The sequence below is a fragment of the Malaclemys terrapin genome, chromosome 14 (assembly GCF_027887155.1).
Source record: "Malaclemys terrapin pileata isolate rMalTer1 chromosome 14, rMalTer1.hap1, whole genome shotgun sequence".
NCBI classification, from domain to species: Eukaryota; Metazoa; Chordata; order Testudines; family Emydidae; genus Malaclemys; species Malaclemys terrapin.
Genome location: NC_071518.1, coordinates 28,016,349 through 28,040,419, shown reverse-complemented (window position 1 = coordinate 28,040,419; position 24,071 = coordinate 28,016,349). Strand labels below are relative to the sequence as shown.

Here is a 24,071-nt window from a genome sequence, read left to right as displayed (position 1 = left end):
ACTAAAGGTTACAAAAATTTCAGTTTTGGAATAGTTGTCAATTTAACTTGCACTATCCCACCACATTCAGTTTTCAGTGTGCCACCAAATTTTATAAATGACAGTATGCAAACAGCATTGCAGAAATTGTTCCAATTAAAAGTATTTCACTTTTTCCTGAATGCTAAAAACTGCATTTGACACATGGAGGTGGTTGAAGTTTTGTGAATTAGAAAGAGGAGACCCATCTCCTCTCTATATTGTGGGAAGGTGTAGCGAAAAGCCTTGAAAGGTTGGGGGTATGGGGAAGACAAAACAAAAACAAAACAAAAAACAAACAAAAAAGCTTTTAATTTGCTGTCCCAGCAATCATTTGAGATTTCTTTGGCTGGAGATAGATTCTGCAATCCATTCTGTGGCCATGGAATCAGAGAATACACCAGTGGTGTGCATGTCCTCACTTCTAAGAGGTTCAAAATCCAGCATTTTTCTTCAAAGAAAGAAAGCTAAAATCTTTACAAATAAGCTATTAATGGTAAAACCAAAGTATAGCTTTAGAACTATAACCATTACTAATTAATTATGTTTTCATAGAGCCAAGTGGTCTTTTTTTGAACTAAAGAGGAATAATTTATGTTCCCCACTGCATATTGCTACGTATGTCATACTGTAACATTTCCTTTGTTCTATGAGCCTCAAACTTCTCATCTCTACTCATCATTACCTTGGAATTTCTCTTAATATAATTTGCTAAGTGATTTCAGTGTATGATATGCCCACAAAGCAGAATTTTCTGAAATTTTTTAAAAGCAGTTGTGATTGTTACTAATGACTAATAAGGAAGAGACGAGTCAGTCTGAATCACACAATCCTAAACAGAAAAGAAACTGAGGCACAACTGCTTTTCATGCCATAAGTATCCAGATGTTAGGTTGTTCTAACTACCCATGTCTGTCCAAGTCATCACTGGTGCTTACTACCACTTATGTTTGTGCCAACACACATGGTTTATCTAAAGCTAGAGACATATTTGTTTCCAGTTCTAGGAAATGGAAATGCCGATATGACTATGACTATGCCGTCTTACATTTTTTGTATCATCATCTGCAGTTACACCAAATAAATTAAAAATCACCAGACCTGTTTGTCCTCACGGCCTTACAATAGCAGTCCTCAGGAAGGAACTTTTCATTCCCGTGACATAGTATTGCACAGGTGGCTAGGTATTGATAAAATTTATACTAGACTGGAGACTCATTGGCTAGTTCTAGTCCAATGTTTTCTACGCATCTACTTACATCCGCAGAGGGTTTACAATCTCTGTCCTTAGCAGCTCTTGAGTTTCACTATAATATTCTACATCATTCTTTTCTTTAGGTCTAAGTAAAACAGTGTCCAAAACAGAGCTAAAAGAAAACAGGCTGAAAGAGAAAAAAAAATTATTTTCATTCTGTAAAATGCTGAGGAACATAACTAAGTCTCAAGGCAAACCAATGGAGGCCAGAGGAGGAAGTAAAGAACAAATCAAGCAAAAATAAATTACCGCACACCAAAGAAAATAAAGGTAGAAGACAAGAGTAATGACTGGATACCAGTCAACAGTTCAAATTAAACATTTCATGTTAGGAAGTTATTTAACCCGCTCAGTGAATATCAGAAGGCACACTCAGGAGCCAATCCAGTCCTGGTGGACCAATTCAATTGAAAATAATGTTATGCCACAGTAGGCATTAAATGCACAATATGTCACTGTTAGTTGCACAGCAATAATGCAAAACCTTCAATACAGATTAGTACTCAGCTACTCTCTTACATTTGTAACATTTCGCCCTCTCACCCACATCTCTGGAGTCAGTTGCACAAATTAAAACAAAAACAAACACACACACACTTACCAGAATAAGGTGGAGTCTAAGTAACAGGAATTGTAGTGACCCTGGATACCTTTCTTCTTTCCAATCATGGTTTCTAAACCTTCTTTTTCTGTTTTTGGAGGAGTGTTTTCTTCTACCACTTCACTTAAGTATCCTCCAAAGGCTGAAAATATTTTTTTTAAAAGTCACTTAAAAGCTTCAAAATTTCACCTCCATCAAGATTTTCCTATAAGTGTTTTGAAAACAACATATTGCTTACTTTGAAACCATTCTTTCCCTATACTAGAAAGGGAGACAAGGTTGGTGATGTAACATTCTATTGGACCAATTTGTGTTGGTGGAAGGTAAAAGCTTTTGAGCAACATAGAGCTGCTCTTCAGGTCTGGGAGGAAGCAGCGTGGCATTTATTGTACTATTTACTCTCAGTGAGTGAAACACATTCTGCAGCGATGGTGTTCAAGTCCTTAAAGCCCCACTGATGTCTCATTACCACACTTGGGTTGGGCCCACTACACTGGAATAGTGTTTCACCTAGTGAGCATAAATGAATTTCTCCTTAAATTTTTACATGTTTTATTTAAACCATCTTAAAGGTATGAATGTTTAGAAACTCTTTCTCTTTGCCAAAACACATCTAGCACAAGATCAAGACAGTTTGAATATTTTGTATCCAGAAAATATGCCTCCATCATGTAAACAGGCACTCTTTTCCATTTTAATAAATTGTTAGTATTTCCATGCTGGTTTTTTTTCCTCTCAAAATGATCCATATCGAAGGAGAATGGAAGTGGGCTTGCAGTATCTGAAACGGAGATCATATATTGCTGGAGTTGCAAATGTAATTGGCTTAACCTGCACAAAGGAAGATTTAGGAAAAACATTCTAGCTATAGAGATAGTTAAGCACCGAAACAGGCTTCCAACGGAGGTTATGGAATCCCCATAATTGAAAGTTTTTAAGAACAGATTAGACAAACACTTGTCAGGGTGTCCTGCCTCAGCACAGGGGACTGGACTAAACCTCTTGACGTCCCTTCCAACTCTACATTTCTATAAAACTCTTAGCAAGATTGCTGCTGCCGCCATCAGTAAAGTGAGAAATGCCAAGTGTAATTAAAAACTTCAATTTCCAATACATTTCACATTTACACACTGATCTTTGTCACGATATACAAGAAAAAACTTCAACTTTCTTAAAAGTAGTCGCAGAACATTTTTTTGCTTTAAAGTCATTGATAGAATAATTCACAGAAAAATGTTAAATTATGTTCTGTGCACAGTTCTCTCACCATTGACTAATCAGATTAAGTAATGCTTGTACAGCCTTTTAAATGCTACGTATTTCTAGCCGACTACTCCATGAAGAACCAAAATCAGAAACAATGTTACTTCCACATTAGTAAATAATTGAGAAGGACACGTTCAATACCTAGAGAGTTGCAGCGTTCAATCTGGTTGGGAACAGGCTGCAGTGATGCAAACCTAGAATCTGGCCTGCAGCTCTTGAGTTTAACAAAGAGAGCCTTTTTTGGGGCACAGGTGAAGTATCTAGTTCCTTTAAATGTTCCATCTGTACAGCTTGCGCATTCATCTTCCTGAAAATGAAACAGAGGGGATTTACTACTTTTTTTAAATATTGAAAAAAGTGCATGCAGAACTACTGTCCTACAACTCCAATTCCTAGGATTCTGGTGATTTAGGTGTTTGACAAGATAGCTATGATAAAGACACCTCAATTCAAGTTTTGCACTCTGCAATGCAAGATTGATTTAGGGCTACAAGGTGGTATATATGGCTTCAGTTCATGAGTGATTTATTTTTAGTTTAGTGATAAGAGCAGCAAAGCCACACTTCTCTGACCTTTAACCTCTCTGCAATCAGATACGTTTATGGTATTCTCTAGGCGGTATTTTTCTCCACCATAAATAATTATCATCATTTGAATTTTTTCATTGTAGGCTGGGAGGAAATATACCAGTGCAGCCTCTGTAACAGTGTGAGCATGAAGGAAGTCTGAATGTTTGCAGTATAATTGTAACAGGGAACAAAATGACAGACTGGAAGATAGCTATTTCAAGGATGCTGTCAAATATCCAAATATTAATGGATATTAAACAGATGTTAGACCTATTGCAGAAGTGTACTATGTGCAAGTCCAAGGGCCAAGTTTAGCCCATGGAGTCATAAAACACAGCCTGCAGATCATCTGTGACTGGAAAATATAGGATAAAGGACAAAGCTAATCAGCTGCAGTGGTTTTTTTGGTGACAACTCAAAATGCACCCATGTACTCATCTGCCACTTCTTTAAGAGAGAAAAGATGTTTATCATATGTATACTGCTATGACTTTGATGGATACTTAAGAATAATTTTCTATTGAATTTTACACAAGAGGCATCATATTACATGCACAGAAAATAATTTAGTTGCTGCACAGTCACAACCAGGTTTATGACTACCATAAAAATATCAAAAAACATAACACAAATCTGCATAATTTTGCTGCAACTATGGCTTTATTTGAAATTTGTGTAATTGGCCTTTTAAGTGGAACCGGTTGGGAATTTTCTGGCAAAATAGTTTGTCAATGACAATGCTGATTCAGCAAAACTGAAACGAGGCGGGGGGGGGGGGGGGGGAGAGAAAACAAAAACACTTTTCTCAGGAACTTTTGTCAGGAAAGATTTCTTGGGACACTCAAATGGGACGTGAAATTCTCATGGACTGGAACCTGGGCTCCCACATCCCAACAAATGCTCTAATCACTTAGCTATAGTGTCTGTCTCTCTCTAGCCCAATAAATATTATTCATATGAAGTGAAGCCCCTCCAACAGAGCGGGGAGAGAAAAAAACCCACCCCAAAATAGCTAGTTGCCTTGTGGTTAGCGCACTCTTCATCTGGCAGAGCAAAGATTTGATCCTGGGTGTCCCATATACCAGGTGAATGCCAGTACCTAGTGGTTAGGACTATTCTTGGGTGGGTGTCTCTCTCTTTTCTCTCCCTTCCTCCCCACTCCCTCCCCCCAAGAAAAATATTTGAAAAGTCTCAGTTTTGTTCCAGTGCAGAACAGAACTTGGAAAGCCATTTCCTGCTCTGCTCTACCTGCACGTATGACTTAAATTCACTGCTAAATTCAAGTATCTGAATAGAACTATTAGTTACCATGGAACTATGGTGGCAATCATTCTGCTAATATTCTACCATCTGACAACAGCCTTCACATTCCGAAGACTATTACAGACAATATTTAATGTATTCCCTGTCTTTTTAAACAGAAAATGATGGATGCCCAGTAATTCACAAGTTCTGATGGAGCAGCTTATATAAACTAAGAAACAAATAAAAGGAATTCAAGGCTCTTCTACACTACAAAAATGTCTAACTAAAAAGAACACAGTGGTTGCTCACTGAGCAGGCTACAACCGTTTTATCTGTAGTACAGAACAGGCCCCAACCATCTCATAACTTGGTGATGAAACAAGGCTTTAATGAAGTTATAAAATGATTAAGTCCTATTCACAATTTGAAACTATACTGTATTAAAATCATGTGACAACTATATTTCAGCCAAGCCAAAATTACTTTTGTAGAGTACATGAATTCTGGTGCTCAGCTACAAAACTATTATTTAAATGGTAAGATAGACAGAAAATAAAACTGTAAACAATAAGATCATGCAGTTTGTATTATTTACCAGTTCCAATCCAGCCAATACTTCATTTACGCCTGGTGGCTGACCAATCCAGCGGATTACTCCATAGAAAGGAGGATTCTCTTTAACTTCAGCCAGTGAACCTGCTTCAAGACCATGCCAGTTATTGACAGGCATTACTATTGATGGACATTCCTGAGTGGCAGCAGTGTTCAAATCCCCAATAACTGATTGAACAGACAGAGAGAGGGGACTATGTCCAATAGTACCATTAGTATTAGACGTTTTTGTCAGGCTAAAAGGTAGAGAGTGAAATCTATTTTCGTTAGATAAACAGTTTGTTGGAGGCGGCTGTAGTGGTGGTGAAGAATGACCGAATCCAGAAGATGAGTCGGCAAGTGATTTTGCAGAGTCTTCAGCAACTGTTAAGAAAAAAACAAGGAGCAAATTAAGTAGCCCACTCTTGCTTCCCAAAGAAAGGCTCTGTAGGTCAAAAACAATGTCTTAATATAGCTGTGAATGGGAAATGTTGAGCCCAGTTATGACTGGTCCCTGTGCAGGTGCACCAGAAGGTCTTCCCTATCACTGCAAGCAGAAACTAGTCACAAATTGTAGATATACCAGGAATCGCTGCCTTCAAACACTACTGGAAGTATGAGACATCCAGGTGAGTAGGTAGGGCTAGACCTGTGCCCACTTCCACAGCAGCCAACACAACTGGCTGGGTATAGAGAAGGGAACATGCCATGTTGTACTACTGTATATGTTGCTTTAAGCACGTTTCCCCAGTATGCCAAAAAGCTCCAAGAATTGTGACCCCCGGATGCGTGTCTTCTGCTGGGGAAGAGTGTCTATCCCCCTTCCTCCTGTATAAGCTAGTATTCAAAATTACATAACTTTGCTGAAGGCCTAAAGTATTTCATTTAAAATGGAAAGGGCAGCTAATATGCTATTAGGCCTGTGGCGCAACATTTTCTGATATCACAAAACATTGTTCCTTTTGCCCCTAGATTTTTCCTGTATTTATAGTCAAATTTGCCGAACTAAGTAAATAGTTTATAACCTCACATCTCTCCCTAATGGACAATAATCCATTTCACAAAGTTATAACCCTAAATTAGGCATATTTGCAGTATTTGCTGAGGAGATTCCACAGCATGGTGCAGCAAAGAGCACAGATTTTCTAGGTCAGGGTAGGGAACGTTAGCAGGCAACTATAGGAAGGCTTAGCCTGAAGATCAATATAGAATATAATTTTCTTACACTGCCAATCTTTATAGTTGTGTTCAGGTGTCACAAATTTAAAGAAATATGCTATAGGGAAATGTCCAAAGCCAAAAAAACAGTTGTCTTAATATACATGTCAACAGGAATCATGGAATGACTTGATAGCTGGCAGTTAGTAACTAGTGTAGTATGTTTCCCATTTGCTTGTGATTAACTATAGGTTATAAATATCGGCTTTAGGACATCATTTATCCCCTGGGCATATCATAAGAATACATTTTGGTTTACGCAGAAACAGGATCTGTCATCTAGTGCTCATACAGGATAAAGTAACTGACTTGCTACCTGAAGAAACGTAAATAAATCATGAGCAATTCAGTGCTAGATAAATGAGGTCACAAGCAGATGTACTAGTACGATACTATTTATAAGCATCTTACATCTTGCCTCAACTTCCTAGCTGGTCTAGAATGCACAGCTGGTATTTATAGAGCAAGTAGCAACTTATCCTTTTCTTGTCAGCCTAATTGTTATGTGACAATATTTAAAAATTCCAAAAAACAAAACTAACTCCTTCATGCTTATCATCATTCCCTGGAAAGTAAGTTCTTATTCACTTTAAATCAGAGGAATCATCTCTCAAATAAACCAGTTTTACACTGAAGTAATGCATTTATTATTTGCTAGGCAGCCAGGAATGATCTTAACTCAGTTTCATTTTTAACAGTTTATTGACTTCAGTGCCCGTTACTGCTATATGTGCTTTCGTTGTATGTTTTTAGCAGTCCCCCTCCCCAGTTTCAGCCAGATGAACTGCCTTGCCAGATGAAACACACCTGTTATGACCCTAGAAGCAATTTCTAGGGATAGTATAAACCTCTCTGTCTTCTGTTAGCTAAGAGCAAAAACAATCAAGATTTACTGATTCTACATGCTTTAAGTATTTCCTTAAAATCAAGTGTGCAGTTTCAGGAATAAACTTTAAAGATACACAAATGCAAGTATCATTTATTGTTTTATCAAACATAACTAGCTGATTTTGTTGTAACTCTGAATAACTGGTGTTCTGAATATGACAAAATATTATGATCCACTTAAAACTGGAGAGTTAAATTAACTTCAGAAGGAGAAGTCATATAAAACTCCTTTATGTACCAGGAGGAGGTTTGAAGGTATCATCCACAGTCAGTGAAGTGCCTCAACAATATTATGTGTACAATCTGTTCCCACTTACATACAATGAATTTGTTACAGACCTACCTACAAACAGAGCTGAAAAGCTACAAATCTTAAAGTTAAGATTAAGTGTATATAATACCTCTAAGGCAGCAGTGGGCAACCTGTGGCTTGTCAGGGTAATCTGCTGGTGGGCCACCAGACAGTTTGTTTACATTTGCACGGCTGCCCACAGCTCCCAGTGGCCGTGGTTTGCTGTTCCTGGCCAATAGGAGCTGCAGGAAGCACCGTGGGCCACAGGGATATGCTGGCTGCCGCTTCCCGCAGCTCCCATTGGCTGGGAATGGGAAACTGCGGCCACTGGGAGCTATGGGCGGCTGTGCCTGTGGATGGTCAACGTTAAACTGTTTTGCAACCTACCAGCGGATTACCCTGACGGGGCCGCAGGTTTTCCACCACTGTTTAAAAGGGGCACTCACCAATGTTTGGCATGATCAACACACTCATTAAACACAGAACATCTATTTCAAACATTTTGACTCCCCCCCCCCCCCCCCGCCCTCCCCAAGTAACGCTCACTTTCCACTGTGCTAATGATCATATTTAAGTATAGACTTATATGAAACAGCATGCATTTGTATAAAGGGTAACTTATCCCTCATTACCTTCATCAATATACCATGTGTTTTTTGATTTAGTTTGTGGTTGAGAATCAATTGAAGAGCCATTTAATGTATAAAAAAATTCAGATCTGTTTCTATTTCCAGGCTCGGAGGTAGATCCTAGAAGAAACAGCATGTTTTATTAAAAATACAGAATTTTATTAATAAAAATCCTGCTTTGTGCTCATTTCATTACACATCTTGTACAAGGGCAATCCTGCCTTCCACTTTCCAGGGGCAGCGAGTACTCCTGCAGCAAAGACAACATAGTTCAAAGCCTGCACTGAGGTAACATAGCTCCTAAAACTATTTTAATTGTCCAAGCTGAAGTTTTTTATTTATTTATATATATATATATATATATATATATTATATATACACCCTTTAAATAAAAGCTATTCAATTAACTAGTTCAGAACAGAAGAGGAAACGAAGGTCCAATTCCACACTGAACTCCATGCAGGTAGATCCCTGTGCCCACACAGAGTTACACTGACCTCAATGGACATCCACTTCATGTAGGACTGGAGCCAGAGAGTGGGGGTGGGGATATTTTTTGCAAAATATTCACTTTGCAGATGGTAATTTACAACTAGGCTTGGCAAAAAAAACTGATTCTATTAAAAAAAATTACTATAATTTTGACAGCTACTATAAAAGTTTATTTTTAAGCATTTTAATTTAAATTTTTACAGTTGTGCAAAATTATGGAGGTGGTTCAGAATTATTTAATGAAGGCAGGCGTGTTTTAACAATGTTAAAGCTTTAACATTGTTAAAACACAAATTATAATATAATGTGTCAAAATATACATAGTAAATATTCTTAACCAAATTAATAAGTTCTCAAGTAGCATTTTTCTTACTTTGCCTATCTGCAATCTCCAATCATCAATAGAAGGTCTGTTTTTTGTTGGGGGGCGGAAGAAGATGAGAAATTGTCATTTACCAACATTTATCAAAAAGTCTAAACTTTCCAAACTTATTTACAACCAACCAATTGAACCTCAAGGAAAACTGAAAAAACACATTCAGCTTTGTATTCTGCTTCCATGCAATATATTTTTTGCATTTCCCTGCAAGTGTTTTTTCCTATGGACATTTTCATGGAAACAGATTTGCTGCTATTCCTCACCTGAAGTCTTTATTATGATTTCAGAAAAGATTGACTTCAAGTGTCAAGGAAGAGCAGATGAACAATAAATAAATAAATAAAAAGCTCCCTTTTCATACAAGCATGCCTAAAAATAAAGTAAGATGAACTATGTTTTTAAGAAGTAAAATTACTCTCAAGTACCTGTGATCTTTTGCTTACTATGATTGAATAAGCTTTTGTCACCACCACCTCTTGAGGCAAAGGTAAGTTTGGGAACTCTCCTGTCCTGAGTCTCTAGAATAGGCAGAGAAGTAGAATTTTAGTTTTTTCACATAGGTGCAAGCATAATAGAGGTTATAAAACTATGCTTCTAAGGCAAAAAATAAGCATAAAAACGTTAAAATCGTAATACAATAAAGCACAATAATGTTCCTCTACTACCACTACAAAGAATCAGTAAAATAAAATGTTACATCAACATTTCTCTTATTAAAAAACCAAGGCCAAAGATTTCAAGCCTGAGTATACAAGGTCAGAGTCTTAACAGTGGCCCGATTTTTGAGAATACTGAGTACATGTAGCTCCCACTGATTTAAATGGTATCTATGGGTGACCATCGCCTTATAGAAGGGGAGGGGGGTTGGGTGAGAGGAAATCAGACTGTTCTCATGATGAGTTACTTAAGTATGGCTTTTGTAGCCTAAGCTTGGGCACCCAGATTTGAAAGTTTTGGCCTATCAGTTCTCAGAAAAATTGGAAGGGATTTTGAGGTGGGTACCTGCAAATATTCCCCACTTAGTTTTTGAAGTGGACCAGATTTCGAGTCAATGGTACCTTTTCAAAAAGGGCATTTACAAATGTTCCACATAAATAGATTCTTGAGGAAGCAGACCTACAATATTTGTTTTAATATCAGGCCTTTCATAATGACATCTTGGAATAAGTCTGATGTTATGATGAAGGTGTAAGAAACACTAATTTCATTGCAAGTTTTTTTCTTAATTTCATTAGCTATATTTTATGTACTGTTCCATGAGACATCAACATTTCAGTCAAGCAACAAGATAAAAAAAAAAAACCTTGCAGTAAAAATAAAATTGGCATGTCACAAAATGCAAGAAGTTGAAGCATGAAGAACCAAAATGTATTTCAGAACTATCCATGAGATTTTAAGAAATAGTTCACTGCTACTGGAAAATCTACAATTTACACTGCAAAATGAAACTGAATATAGAAGACACAAGACCGCAAAACAGGCATAACTTTAAATGAACCTATGCCACAATCTAGCTGCCCCAATTTTTCCCCGAAGTTATATCAATTATACATTTGTTAGGCTGTGCTTTGTATTAATTTGTCTCATATTCTGCATGTGGTCAAAAGAACAATTATTAATTTTAAGCCAATGAAGAACTCTTCCTTCCCTCACCCCCACGTATAAGATGATCTTTTTCCCGCACTTTTTCAGAAAGAATTGACAAAAATGAAGAGAATTTAAAAACAGGTCATGCAACAATTTAAATATAATGTTGGTTGCATTTCCTCCTATTTTATGCATAATAAGCTAAACGTACTTCTTTGAAAACAGCAAGTTATCATGCAAGCAGAAAATCATCATTTCTTCTGCATAACATCAGAAGATTTGGAACATGCAACATATCTTTTAAAGAGTTTAAATGAAAAAATCCTCATGTTTCTGAATGAGTATAGTGGTTCATTTACATTTTAGCACCATAACCCCTTAGGAGTAGTACATTTAACACACTTCAGTGACTTCTGCTGGAGTACATTAGCTTATCTCTGCCCAGCCATCCAAAACAACATCCCCTGAAGATACTTGGGATTTTTTTGGGAAAGTTTACCATTTTAACATGATAAAGTGCATAGTGCCTCTTAAGTTCCATCAGCTTACCATGACACAGGTTGACAACAAAACTGTATTTAAAATATAAAAAGCCTATAGTCATTCCTTTTGAACTGTTAGGCCCCCAACTCAGCAAGGCATTTAAACATATGCTTAAACTTTAAGCAAGCAAGCAAGCAACTCCATTAAAATAAACTAGACTATACACCTGCTTAAAGATAGGCAGTCATATGCTTAAATACATTGCTGTATTTGGGCATTACATGGCAACTTAGCAAAACTGAGCAGCACAAAACCTAATTTTAGGATGACTAAAAGGTATACTCAGTTGTATTTATTAAGTAAAAAAAAAAATAAATTATTGCTGTACTTTGAAGTCTACATTTTAAAAGCAGAAAAACTAGATTCACTGAGTTCAGATTTTGCTATATTAAAATTCCTATTCCAAAGAATAAATATGTATGTCACTAGTGGAAACAACTAAGTAAGACCTGCAACTTTGAATACTTGTGATTTTTATCAAAATTGCTGCAATAAACATTCTTTACCAATAATATGGGAGTCATTAAGAAACCCATTTTCTGGAGGACAAACAAAACAGAATCTAGTGCACCCCATGTACTGCAAACTAAACAAATGAGTAGGAGATGTACATAAATGCTTCCATGAGTGGCATTATGTGCATGTGCCATTTCACACTACTTCTCAGCATGAATGTACTCTTGAAGAAAGGTTAATAGTTAGTGTGTGGAGAAGGTTGTAGTTACAGACCACAGCTGTGTAGAACCGCAACTATGCTAGGCCCCACCTCCCCAAAAACATTTTTTTTTTTTAATAAATATAAATATTACTAAAGGTAACAAATTTTAGTTAGGTGGTTACATATTCTAGCTCAGGATTTTGATTACCACATAGAGCACAGTATTTTGACCAGAGCTAGAAAAACCACAGTTTGAAAACTGAGGTTCAGTACACCATTTGTGAAGCATCCACACAAAAAGGCTGCAGTTATTATAGGTCAGTTCGTTGAACCGATGTGAATAACCAACTGCATGCATTCCACAGTTTTAACTTGGATTTTTTCAGAAATGATTGCTATGGGTATTTGCTATTTGCCTTGCATGATACTGGTAAAAATCACACAGTATTTGCATTCTACTGGATGACCTAAGCTTCATTTACACAAGAAATTACTTTCTTGTTCCAGATATTCACAAATTGCTCAACACAATCTGATGGATGATTAATAAAAATCTTTTCAAGAATGGGTGCACTGCCACCACAGGTACTCAAATATTTATCCACAAGTATTCATGATACTATCAAAACTCCTCTCCACTTGAATGTTTAGTGCATAAACAGAAGTGGTTGCAGATACCAGGAAAGCTAATCAGTGGGCTATATTTAAAAATGTTAATGCACTTATTTTGCAATTATATACTTTGCACTATTTACATATTAACTAGCCACGTGTTTTTCAAATCCACAAAGCATACCTGGGATAACATCATTGATATGCAAGAGAAGTGTACTTTCTACACTTGCAAAACTGCAGAGTTGTATTCCATTGTATCTTCCATCCCAGTTCCCAATAGGATTATCCTAAAAATAAAAAATTAAGATCTCAAAGTATCGTTCAAAAGATTTACAGAATTTTAAGAAAACAAACACATTTGTCGGTTTAGATGCAGGTTTGGCCATATGTGGCACATGTGGAAAAATGCAAGGTTTGAAAAAAGAAATTCTTGAAATTTTGTTGCCAAGTACAGATTTTTTTAAAAATCCATAGTACACTGTAACAGGGTGCTGGCCAGGAGGTCCTGAGCCAGCCCGTTAGCCCAGCTCCAATTAAGAAGCATTAATTAGGGCTGGCTGAGTATGCCACGCCTAAGGGCTTGGCTTCACTTGAGACTTCACAGCACGAGTGTAGTTGCGCCACCAGGGCTGCGAGAAAGCTCTCGCAGCGCTGTATGTACTCCACCTCTCCGAGGGGAATAGCGTGCAGCGCTGCAGGCACTGATTACACTGGGGCTTTACAGCGCTGTACTCACTGCGCTCAGGGGGGTGTTTTTTCACACCCCTGAGCGCAGCAAGTTGCAGCGCTATACAGCGCCAGTGTAGCTAAAGCCTAATTGATAGAAGGGAAGAACCTGATGGCCTTATTAGCCATGGGCCTATATAGGGCTGGCAGAAAGGAAGTGAAGGGGGTGGGGGGGAAGAAAGGAAAGGGAGGAGCCAAGGGCCGTGCGTCCCTGCTGGCTGGATAAGCTAGCTGTCCCCCAGGTTGCTAGTTTGGAGCGGTCTATAGATAGAAGGCGGTGGGAGCCGACACGGTAAATAAAGGCACTGGTGATTGCACCAGAAGATATCTCTGGTTGATTTGTGGGTGCAGGAGTCCCATAGAGCGAGGGCGAAAAGGAGGCCCTCGTTACATACACCATTCTCAGAATCCATAAATGTTGGCAATACATAATGTTCTGCTACAATATTTTAACATGCAAAAGACATGTTATCAGTAATAAATTAACAGAAGTGCCCTTAAGATAGTTTTTTAACATTTTTTATTATCATTCTTGATTTAATACTGGTCATCAATACAGAAATGCCACAACTGATGCAATTCTTCATGCAGCGGCACAATAGGTTTTTGCACCATGGAAGACTCTTATGCTTCTTTTATTAAGAGTTAAAATATTCCACTTATTTATTACATGTATGGGCTTTAAAAAAAAAAAAGTTTACCTCTTCCAGTCTACCTCACAAATATTTCCTGTTTGCATGAACGTGCTATCTGCTAAGCTCTCTTTCTGTACTAATAATTAGGTTAGCTAACAAGCACTGGAGCTGTTCAAACTGCTGCTGCAATCAGGAAAGGAAGCACAGGCCAAAACATTTTGCAGGTTCTATCAAAAGCATGGGTATTGTTTATTTTAAGTAAATTTTTCAGAAATTGCTAAGAGTAAGTTTAAAAAACAAGATGAACATGACAACTAAATTTAGAGAAAAGATTTAGTGTTTTATAGGTAGGTAAAGTATTGTTCTTCAAAACCTCAGTGTTCTTGCAAATACAGAACAAAACAAAAAACCAGTTTGTCTGCATAATGGTATTTATACCAAAATAAAATCCAAAACAAAGAGGAAAAAGTAATTCAATGTATTTCCCCTAAAGGCAAAATAAATGTAAAAATCATACTCACAAGCCAAACCATTAGTTCAGTAATACCAAGCCTCACATGATATCTAGATAAGCAAGTAACTCAGTGGAGGCAACTTAATCAGACTATTATGCCTAAAAACTGTTGAGTCAAATACTATATTGTTACCTCATGCCAAAATAGCCGCTGAATGCCATCTTTGTATGTCGGTGTTGATTTCCCACTTTCATGTCATCAACCTCCACTGAAGTAACTTGTAGATACCTGTTTATCTTCTAATTGCATGTACTTTCACTAACACACACATGCAAAAGTTATTAAAAATCAGATTTTCTTACCATGTCCACTCCAACAACGTATCCTAAACTTTCGTTTCCTGGTAAGACATCACAGAATATAACTGTCCCATACTCTATACCTTCTCCTATCTTCAGAGAAACCCTGGAGTTGATCTCCAAAGGCGGAAGTTCTACCTGCATCGTGTCAACTGGAGCTGCATAATCACTCTCCAGTTCATTGTCATCATCCTCCACCAACTCTAGTTTGTCCAAGGCAACAAAAACTCCACAATCCTCATCACATCTGAAAAACTGTTTTCCTTGGTACTGTCCATCAGTAAAGCCTTGGCCACGACCCTCTTCCTGGATTTTGGAAAGAGAAACCAAAGCATTAAAAATACTAATATTTTTGTAGGGATTATAATGCATCATTTTGGAGAAATTCCAGTAAACAATTAGGACCTGATTCAGCAAGTTATTTTTGCAGGTGAGTAACTAAAAGCACCTGAGCAGTCATATTGGCTTAAGATCCAGGGCTATTCATATGCTTAAAAAATGTTAGCTATGTGCTTAAATACTTAGCTGAATTGGAGCCTCATTTAATAAAAATAATAAAAACCACCCATAAGTTGTCCTTGCTGCTAGCTGACTTTAATGTACTAGAAGTAGCAAGGCTGAAAATAGATGCTTTGTATAATTCTGTATTCAATTTTAAATAATTGCAGGGCATCCAGACCTTCTGGATGGATGCCATTTTTACAAATTGAACTATGTGACAAAGTTTGTTTGAGCTCATGTATCAAGCATGCAAAAAAAACACTTACCAGTAGTTCTACTCCAAAAAATATCCCTGATAATAATCTGTCTTGTAACAAGGGTCCCCGGAAGCGAACAACTCCAGGAAATTTATCATCTCCCGACCTCAGCTGTACTCTCACAGGTGAGCCAACATCTATGTGCAGACCTTTACTTAATCGGCTTTTGCTTTTAAACAGGCTGTATCTTTCCTCACAGTTGGTAATAGCCAAAAGCAACTCAGCTAGTTTCTCATTTATTTCTGTAACATCTTTCTCATCCACAAACAGGACTGGATGCGGCTGTTCCAGAACCTTTAAACAAATCTGCATTTTCTTGCCTTTAGAAGGGATATTTCTGCCGTGTCCCACAGAAGAACGATCTTGAATAAACTGGCTTAGGCTACCCTTGGGTACTTTCAAAAGCTTTTGATTTTGTTTGTCTAAAACACTGCATTCCTGGAGAAGCAAATAAAAGACACGCTCTTCCCAACTGGCTTTTTCTTGACTCCATAAGCCTGAATTCATTGTGATTAAAACTTTATAAATAAGCAGTTATATTCAAGAAAGATGATCTGCTGACATAGTTGTACAGCAGTTACAAAGGAAAATTCCTAGAGGATCCAACATTTGTTTAACGATTCTGTGTCAGTGTTGTCAAGGGGTAAATCCAGAACAGAAAGCCTAGGATAAACGAAAACAAACATGCTGTAACATTAAGTTTAAGAGAATCACAGTTAAAATTAAGCACAATAGGAATTCATTTTAAAATGCAAACATCATTTTTCACATACAGTAAAACAAAAGTAGCTGGGTGATGTTAAAGATAACTTAAAACAGACAAATATTTTTGCAGAACACGCTTGTGATTCTATTCCACTTACCCTTCTCTAGTGTTTTGAATAAAGGAACTATAAAATTAAAATTCAATGACGTGCATCAACCACATACAAGTTAAAAGGAAAAGGAGTCTTTAATTTTAAGTGACCAGAAAAAGGCTAAACCAAATGTATAGTGAGTGAGCTTCTGAGAGGACTGTCTCCCCAACAAATGATCCTTCATACATTTTAGTGACTGTCCATTTCTGATACAGCAGAAGTATTTCTGTGTTATATTGAGTACGCTACTGATGTGTATGCAACTTTTTCTGAACCTACCACATGTTTATAAATTGTAAAGTATTTATTACTATGAAATGCTATTTCCAAGACATAAAGCTAAGTAGTATTTTCATGAAATGAACAAAACTAGAATTTGAAAAAGGACAATTTGTGAAGGATACTATGTCTAATACACAATTTTTTTAATCAAAGCTAATGTTTATGAACTAGATCAAGTTAGTATTCAGCAGCCTGAATCATCTTATTTTTTTTAATTATATTTAAAATATATCAGACAACACCCTATGGGATGGAATGAAACTGACTACAGAGAAAGGTTACAGAAAACACACCTTACTTTTTATTGTACAACCATGTTTTTGGGTTCTCAAGATCAACATTTGAACAACAAATCTGAGGATCATGAGGACTAACCAACAGGTAGATCATACTTTTCCATAACAAATATCTAGACAAGGCCATCTTGGTGCCCAAAATTGCACTGTACTGCTGTTTAGTGATCCAGAATGAAATATTTACCTTGGTAGTATCTCATTTTCCATGTCAGCACAACAGAGGCATCCCTCTCAGCTACAGGGGGTTGGAAGGGCAATATGGGAGTAAATTCATCCATTTATTGTGGCTGATTTAGATGGAAAGCAATCCTCTGAAAGCGGCTTATTTCTTGCTTATAGTTAGGGAAGCTTACTATAGTACAGCCCCCATATAAGAAGGGGTGCGCTTGCTAGAAGAACTGTTTTGCTGCCTCATTAGGCACACAAAAAAGAATTTTCTGGGAAGGAGGAAACAAATTCAATCTGTCTTGAAGACACAAGGTTTAAGACTCAATTTCCTTTCGCAAAAGAAGTAGGAGTAATGAAGAGAAGGTGTCTTACAACAATGAAGACTGACAGTGGAAGGAAGGTCAGGTCTTCTCCAAGAAGCAAGAACCTGAAAGTTTAGTTATGTTATTTGAGCTAGCTCGCTAATGAATAGTTAATGAAATGTGAGAAACACGGAGATGTTTTATAATGGGATCTGCCATAATAAGACACCACATCAGACAGAACTCATTGCAATACTTATTTTTAAACAGATAATATCTGATTCTATCCATTCTATTTAAAAGCTATCCTTAAAATGTTGTAAATGTAACAAAATATTTAACTTTTTTGCTTATATTTTAACAAGGTAGAAGTGCCAGAGAGAACAGGCTGGAAAGAAGAGGTCATCTCATTTAAATGCTGTGGTAAACTGGAATCCATAGGATGTATAAATTAAACTTCAATAAGTAATGTTCCAAAACACTTAACTGCAGACTATCTATCAGGAGATTAAGTAAAAGAGCTATCTACAAATTGTACTATACTACCTAGATTATTTAAAGAAAAAAAAATCTGAAATACATCAAAACTTATTTATATTCAGAAAGTAAAAGTGGCCACATAGGCTAAATGTATATTCTCCAGTTGAAACTTTTGATGTCTATAACTTCGCTGGATTTTAATTAGCGGATGAAAGTTTCACTGATGATTTACTAATCTACCTTCTTATTCTGGTGATTTTTTTTTTTTGTTGTTCACATCTTTTCTCCTATTGCATTCAGCCAGGCCCTCCCCCCAATCTATTAATATTCCTGTCACTCAGTTTGATCCCAAATTTGGAATCTATCCAGAAGCCAATGAAGTGGCTATAGCTATTAATTTGTAACTAACACTCATGCTGATTCCTCCTCCTCCCCCCCCCCCAACACAAAGGTACATTTTTTCATGCTTCAGAACAAACCAAAAGTTATGCTATGACATAGCAGTAGAGGGTTAATGGAAACATCTAAAGCAATCAAACATTTTCTAATCACTAGGCTTTCACAGATTTCTGCACTGAAAAACAATACCTTCTTCTGATGCTCTTTTACAATAATACAGCCATTCAGCTCCTGAATACACTATTTGTTTAATCTTTATTAATAGGGCACATGAATATCACTGTCATTAACATTCTGTATCATTGCAGCAACTGGCAGCACCAATGCATTTAAAAGTCTGTTTGCATTTCCAGAATAAGTCACATAAGTTGAGATACAACATCTGGGCAGTTTCAGATCTCATTGAGCTGAAGTCTGGTAGAGGCTGTCAATCTGTTTTCAAATTAAAACAGAAACACATTATTTATTCAATTTTTGTTTTTGAGATTAGCAAATGGGAAAAAAGAATCGATAGTCTGTTTGCTGTTTTTCTTGCCAAACACCAGTAACTTTTTTATTGAAGCTGATCAAGAACTGACAGGAGTTTGCACATGACACATTAGATCAAGTACAAATTATTACAAGTAACCCCAGACATTAAAATCTGAAATTTGATGCATTCATAGTTATTGTCGTAACTCATTTCTATGTAATGATGCCACACAAACTTTTATTTGCAACTCAGAGAGTCAGAAGCCCCGTTCTTCATCATTCAATCTTATGTCCTGATCCTGCAAAGACTAATGCACATGCTTAACTTTCCATACTGAGTGATTGCACTGAAGTCAATGAGCTACCCACATGTGTAAAGTTAACCACAAACATCAGATGTTGCAGGATTGGGGCCTTAACCATTTCAAATCTCATATCTAAAACTTATACTTCACTTGAATATGAAAACACATGAAAAAGAAAATGTGTAAACAGAAATTTATAAAGCAGTCTGCACAAAAGTTTAGAAGGAAAAATGAATCTCTATTTAATTAGGGTTCCTTTGTAACTATTACATGAACTATAGCTTGCTAACTGGGCCAGTTCTGCGACGTTATAATCTGATTTAATCAAAAGCATTTAATTCAACTGGAAGTGTGTAACAGTTTTAATTAGATTATATAATGGTATCCTTAATACAGTCTATGATCAGTCACTCAGCATTTACATAAGCCTTACAAAGTTCTATTCACTACGTGACGTTGTGCAGTCTATATGGTTTTATAAAAATATGGGAAAAAGTGAATATAATGTAACTGGGATATGCTTCATGCAAAAAGGTCTCTTGTAAGGTATCATTACAAAGCTTATAATCTATTGAGTGTGATCATCCGATTTGTATAAATGTACCACTCTTATATTTTATATTTCTAGTTTTAGATACAACTCTGAGGGCCTATTGTAATTATGTCAAGTGTGGGCCATTAATGATGGTTTGGAATCTTGATTACTCCCATTGTCTGCAGATGGCTGTGTTTACCTGTGAGTCTTCCTGTATGTGTGTGTGCTGGCAAGTGAGTAATGAAGTCTTGCAGTGACATGTGATCATGTCACCTGAACTGGAATCCATCTTTAACCTGGTGCTTTTCCAGTGGGGGTGGAAACCCAGAGGGACAAAGGGTTCCCGTCTTATGCAAAAAATATATAAAGGGGTGGAAGAGAACAAAAGTGGAGAGAGGAGCCATCATGAAGAATCCTCTAGCTATCACCTGAGCTGCAACAAAAGCTGTACCAGGGGAAAAAATTGTGCCCAGGCCTGGAAGGTGTCCAGTCTGAGAAAAAATTTACTGAAGCATCTCTGAGGGTGAGATTATCTGTATTCAGTTTGATTAGGCATAGATTTGCACATTTTATTTTATTGTGCTTGGTGACTTACTTTGTTCCGTCTGTTACTACTTGGAACCACTTAAATCCTACTGTCTGTATTTAATAAAATCACTTTTTATTTAGTAATTTACTCAGAGTATGTATTAATACCTGCGGGAGCAAACAATGGTGCATGTCTCTCTATCAGTGTTATAGAGGGCGAACAATTTATGAGTTTGCCCTGCATAAGCTTTATGCAAGGTAAAACTGATTTATCTGGGTTTAGACCCCATTGGGAGTTGGGCATCTGAGTGCTAAAGACAAGCACACTTCTGAGAGCTGTTTTCAGGTAAACTTGCAGCTTTGGGGCAAGTGATTCAGACCCTGGGTCTGTGTTGGAACCAGACGGGAGTGTCTGGCTCAGCAAGACAGGGTGCTGGAGTCCTGAGCTGGCAGGGAAAACAGGAGCAGAGGTAGTCTTTGCACATCGGGTGGCAGCTCCCAAGGGGGTTTCTGTGATCCAACCCGTCACACACTACACCAAGAAAAAAATTTTTAAATTATTAAATGGCAAAAAACTTAATTAGTTCAAATAAGTTTACCCACTGATAGCTTGTTTCTATCCAGAACAGAGTTCAGCGAATCTCAAACTTCTGAAAACCAGGAAATACAGAGTTAAGCTAAACACGCACTCAACCTTAACTCAGTCCCACTGGAGCTGGCAAGAGCCACTGGGATTTGTCTGCATGCACTCCAGTTGCATTCAGTGTTTTAGGCAGGGCCGGCGCAACCCATTAGGCGACATAGGCAGTCGCCTAGGGTGCTACAATTTGGGAGGTAGCGACCACGGTGGTATTTCGGGGGCGGGACCTTCCGCCGCCTCTGTTGGGGGCAGCATTTCAGGGCAGCGGGAAAGCTGGCGGCGCTCCTGGTTTTCAGTCTATCAATACGGAATGGAGGCAGTAGATGGGACAGGTTGGTAGATCTGTTTGTGATATGAGAAACATCACAGCTTTGGCTGTGATATGAGGAGATGTCAGTCTGAGTCCCTCAATGCCTGTGATCAAAGGAAAGAGGTGCCTGGCTACTCTGAGATTCCACTCTGCATCATTTCAATACAGAATTGTGTAGATTATGTCAACAGCAGGGCACTGGTGGTTTCTTGCCATGAGTAAGGCTAAGATTTTGTCAGTTATTTTTAGTAGAAAGTCAAGGACAGGTCACAGGCGGTAAGCAAAAATTCACAGAAGCCCATGATCTGTCCCTGACTTTTACTAAAAATAACTGACAAAATGGGGAGGGAGGAGTGCTGAGGCGCCAGGGGCTGGGGCACATGAGTCCCTCCGCACTGGCCACGGCAACTGGGAACCACAGAGGGTGGGGGGAGCCACAGCGGCTGGGACTGAAGTGGAAAATGTCACAGAGATCTCTGGAAATCACAGATTCTGTGACTTCCGTGACCTCCAGATTTTACGCAGGGAAAGACCAGATTTCACAGTCCATGACACATTTTTCATGGCCGTGAATTTGGTAGGGCCCTAGCTATGAGTATTGTCAGTACTGAGAGCAGTCTGCGGATTTAATGATAGGCAGGAGAAAGCACAAGTTAGGTGGTATCCTGTGTGCAAAGAAGAAGAGTTTATAAAACTGTGAGAAGTGTTAATCTATCAGGGGAGTACACTCAGTGTTGTAAGTGTAGGACAGATGCCATTAGTGCCTGTGCATTGCAATGAAAAGGCAGATTTTGAGAATGTGTGTTATGGGTGTTTTGGGGAATCACTTGAGGAGGGCAGAGTTAAGGCTCAGCAGACATTTACCATAACACTCTATTATTTCCTATATTTCTGTTTTCAAGAGCTTGAATTTTGCTGAACTCAACATTCTGAAAGGTCATGAGTTATCTCTGGGCAACCTTAACTCTGAGTTAAAGTTTTTGACATTTAATTTCCTTCTGTGGTTTTTTTTGTTTGTTTTGGTTTATTGGTTTGGGTTATTTTGAGAGAGAGAGACAGAGACAGACAGACACATGTTAGCTGGTAGGAGACTGTGGTCATTTAGACAGTTGTAGTTCTCACCTAGCTTTACAGCAGATGTACTACTGAAGTACCTAGTGCTTTAATATAGTGCTTTTCATCAGTAGAGCTCAAAGAACTTTACATTGTTATCCCCATTTTGCAGCTCACATGGAAGAGCAAGGAGAGGGGCTCAGCAGACCAAGGGGAGCAAGGTCCCCCATCCCAGACCACACAGCACAGGTAGGACCCACCCAGATCCCAGCACACACATGGTAGGGTAGAATTTTGGGCTAACAGGCCCGCCCACCCACCCCTCTACCTCCAACTTTCTATACAAACCCTCCCATCCTCTTGCCTCTCACTCCACCAATCCTTATTTCCCCCCTCGTACTTGAGCCCCAACCCTCTCTTCCTTTCCTTACCACCCATTGCCATTTATCCCTCTCTCCAGAACACTCCCATCCTCCAAAGTAGATTCAAACCTCTCCCCCCCCACTCCCCATCTACTCTTCCACCCCAATCACCCTCCCCTCAAAGTAAGCATTCACATGTATAATTTATTTTCTTTTCAAACACAGTTGAAGTGTTCTCTGAATTATCTTCCATACTCAGATTACCTTTCTCTCTCAAACCCTACCTACACCTTGACAGAGGTGGCTTTACCCCAATGTTTACACAGCTCACTCTCAGATTTCTGACAAGGATCAGTGGGTTTCAAACTTACAAGCTAATAGAATCTGTCAACTTTATGAAATACTGGATTTTTTCCAGGGTTGGAGCTGTATCTCAGGAATCCCTTACTCAAATTAACCCGTATTTGCATCACAAACTCTGGTCCTACACTCCCATGAGACAATGCAAATGTCAAGACAATCTCTGTAAACATGCTGATGCACCACTATAATTATATGAAGTCAGAAGGAGGACAGAGGAAAAGGAATCTACACATCCATCTACAGCATGGCAGGCCTAGGGAGGTATGAAGTGACCTATTCATCTCAATGAGATGTTCTCAGCTGAAAGACTATACCCCCTGGATATAAATACAGCCTGAAACAATAACTCCATTGTGAACTGCTCCATTCATGTCAGTGGGTGTCTCATCCCCCTTCCCCAGTGCCAGAGAGCCTGTAATATGCATCAAGTATGTCCGTTCTCAAATTCTCACCCGGTCTCAGCAGTGTGTTTTCAGTGCATGCTCTAAGCGCATCTGTTCTAACCAGAGGGGCAGGGCTTCCCCAAATCTTGGCTCATGTGGAGGGAGCAAAATAGGGAGGTGGGCTCAGATCCTCCTACAGAGACAAGGCCCCCTAAGATCCCAGATCACATAAAGAAAGGTAGGGAGAGGGGCTCGCATTTTCAGAAGGGCACAAACCTCCAGATATCACATGGGGATGGGCAGATGGTGTGGGGGGGAATTAGATCCCCATAGACGCATACAGGGAGCCCCCCCCCAACCCTGGCAGACGTACAGGGGGCAGGGACTCAGACACCCCCAGAAGGGCAAGTACCCCATATCTGGCTCACATGAAAGGGTATACGAGGATGGGGTGCTCAGATCTGGCACAAACACAAAGGTAGGGGAAGAGGCTCAGACCTCCTCTCCCCCAAGATAGGCCGCCTCTCTCAGATGCCAGCATTCACTTGAGAGGGAAAT

The 24,071-nt window shown here is 38.4% G+C and overlaps 1 protein-coding gene across 3 annotated transcripts in view; it reads right to left on the bottom strand.

Annotated features, from left to right (window-relative positions):
* CYLD (CYLD lysine 63 deubiquitinase) overlaps window positions 1-24,071 on the bottom strand; it is a 43,022-nt gene that overhangs the window by 16,591 nt on the left and 2,360 nt on the right. Inside the window, exons 2-11 of one of the 3 annotated variants that reach the window (XM_054048666.1) lie at window positions 18,753-18,995; window positions 15,789-16,442; window positions 15,025-15,327; window positions 13,028-13,133; window positions 9,869-9,961; window positions 8,576-8,692; window positions 5,550-5,929; window positions 3,282-3,447; window positions 1,875-2,016; window positions 1,278-1,400 (exon numbers count right to left, since the gene is read on the bottom strand). In XM_054048666.1, coding sequence (XP_053904641.1) covers window positions 1,278-1,400; window positions 1,875-2,016; window positions 3,282-3,447; window positions 5,550-5,929; window positions 8,576-8,692; window positions 9,869-9,961; window positions 13,028-13,133; window positions 15,025-15,327; window positions 15,789-16,286 — 1,928 coding nt within the window. In that variant the 5' untranslated portion in view covers window positions 16,287-16,442; window positions 18,753-18,995. The remainder of the gene's footprint in view (window positions 1-1,277; window positions 1,401-1,874; window positions 2,017-3,281; window positions 3,448-5,549; window positions 5,930-8,575; window positions 8,693-9,868; window positions 9,962-13,027; window positions 13,134-15,024; window positions 15,328-15,788; window positions 16,443-18,752; window positions 18,996-24,071) is intronic. The other 2 variants (XM_054048664.1, XM_054048667.1) reach the window with 2 other exon arrangements.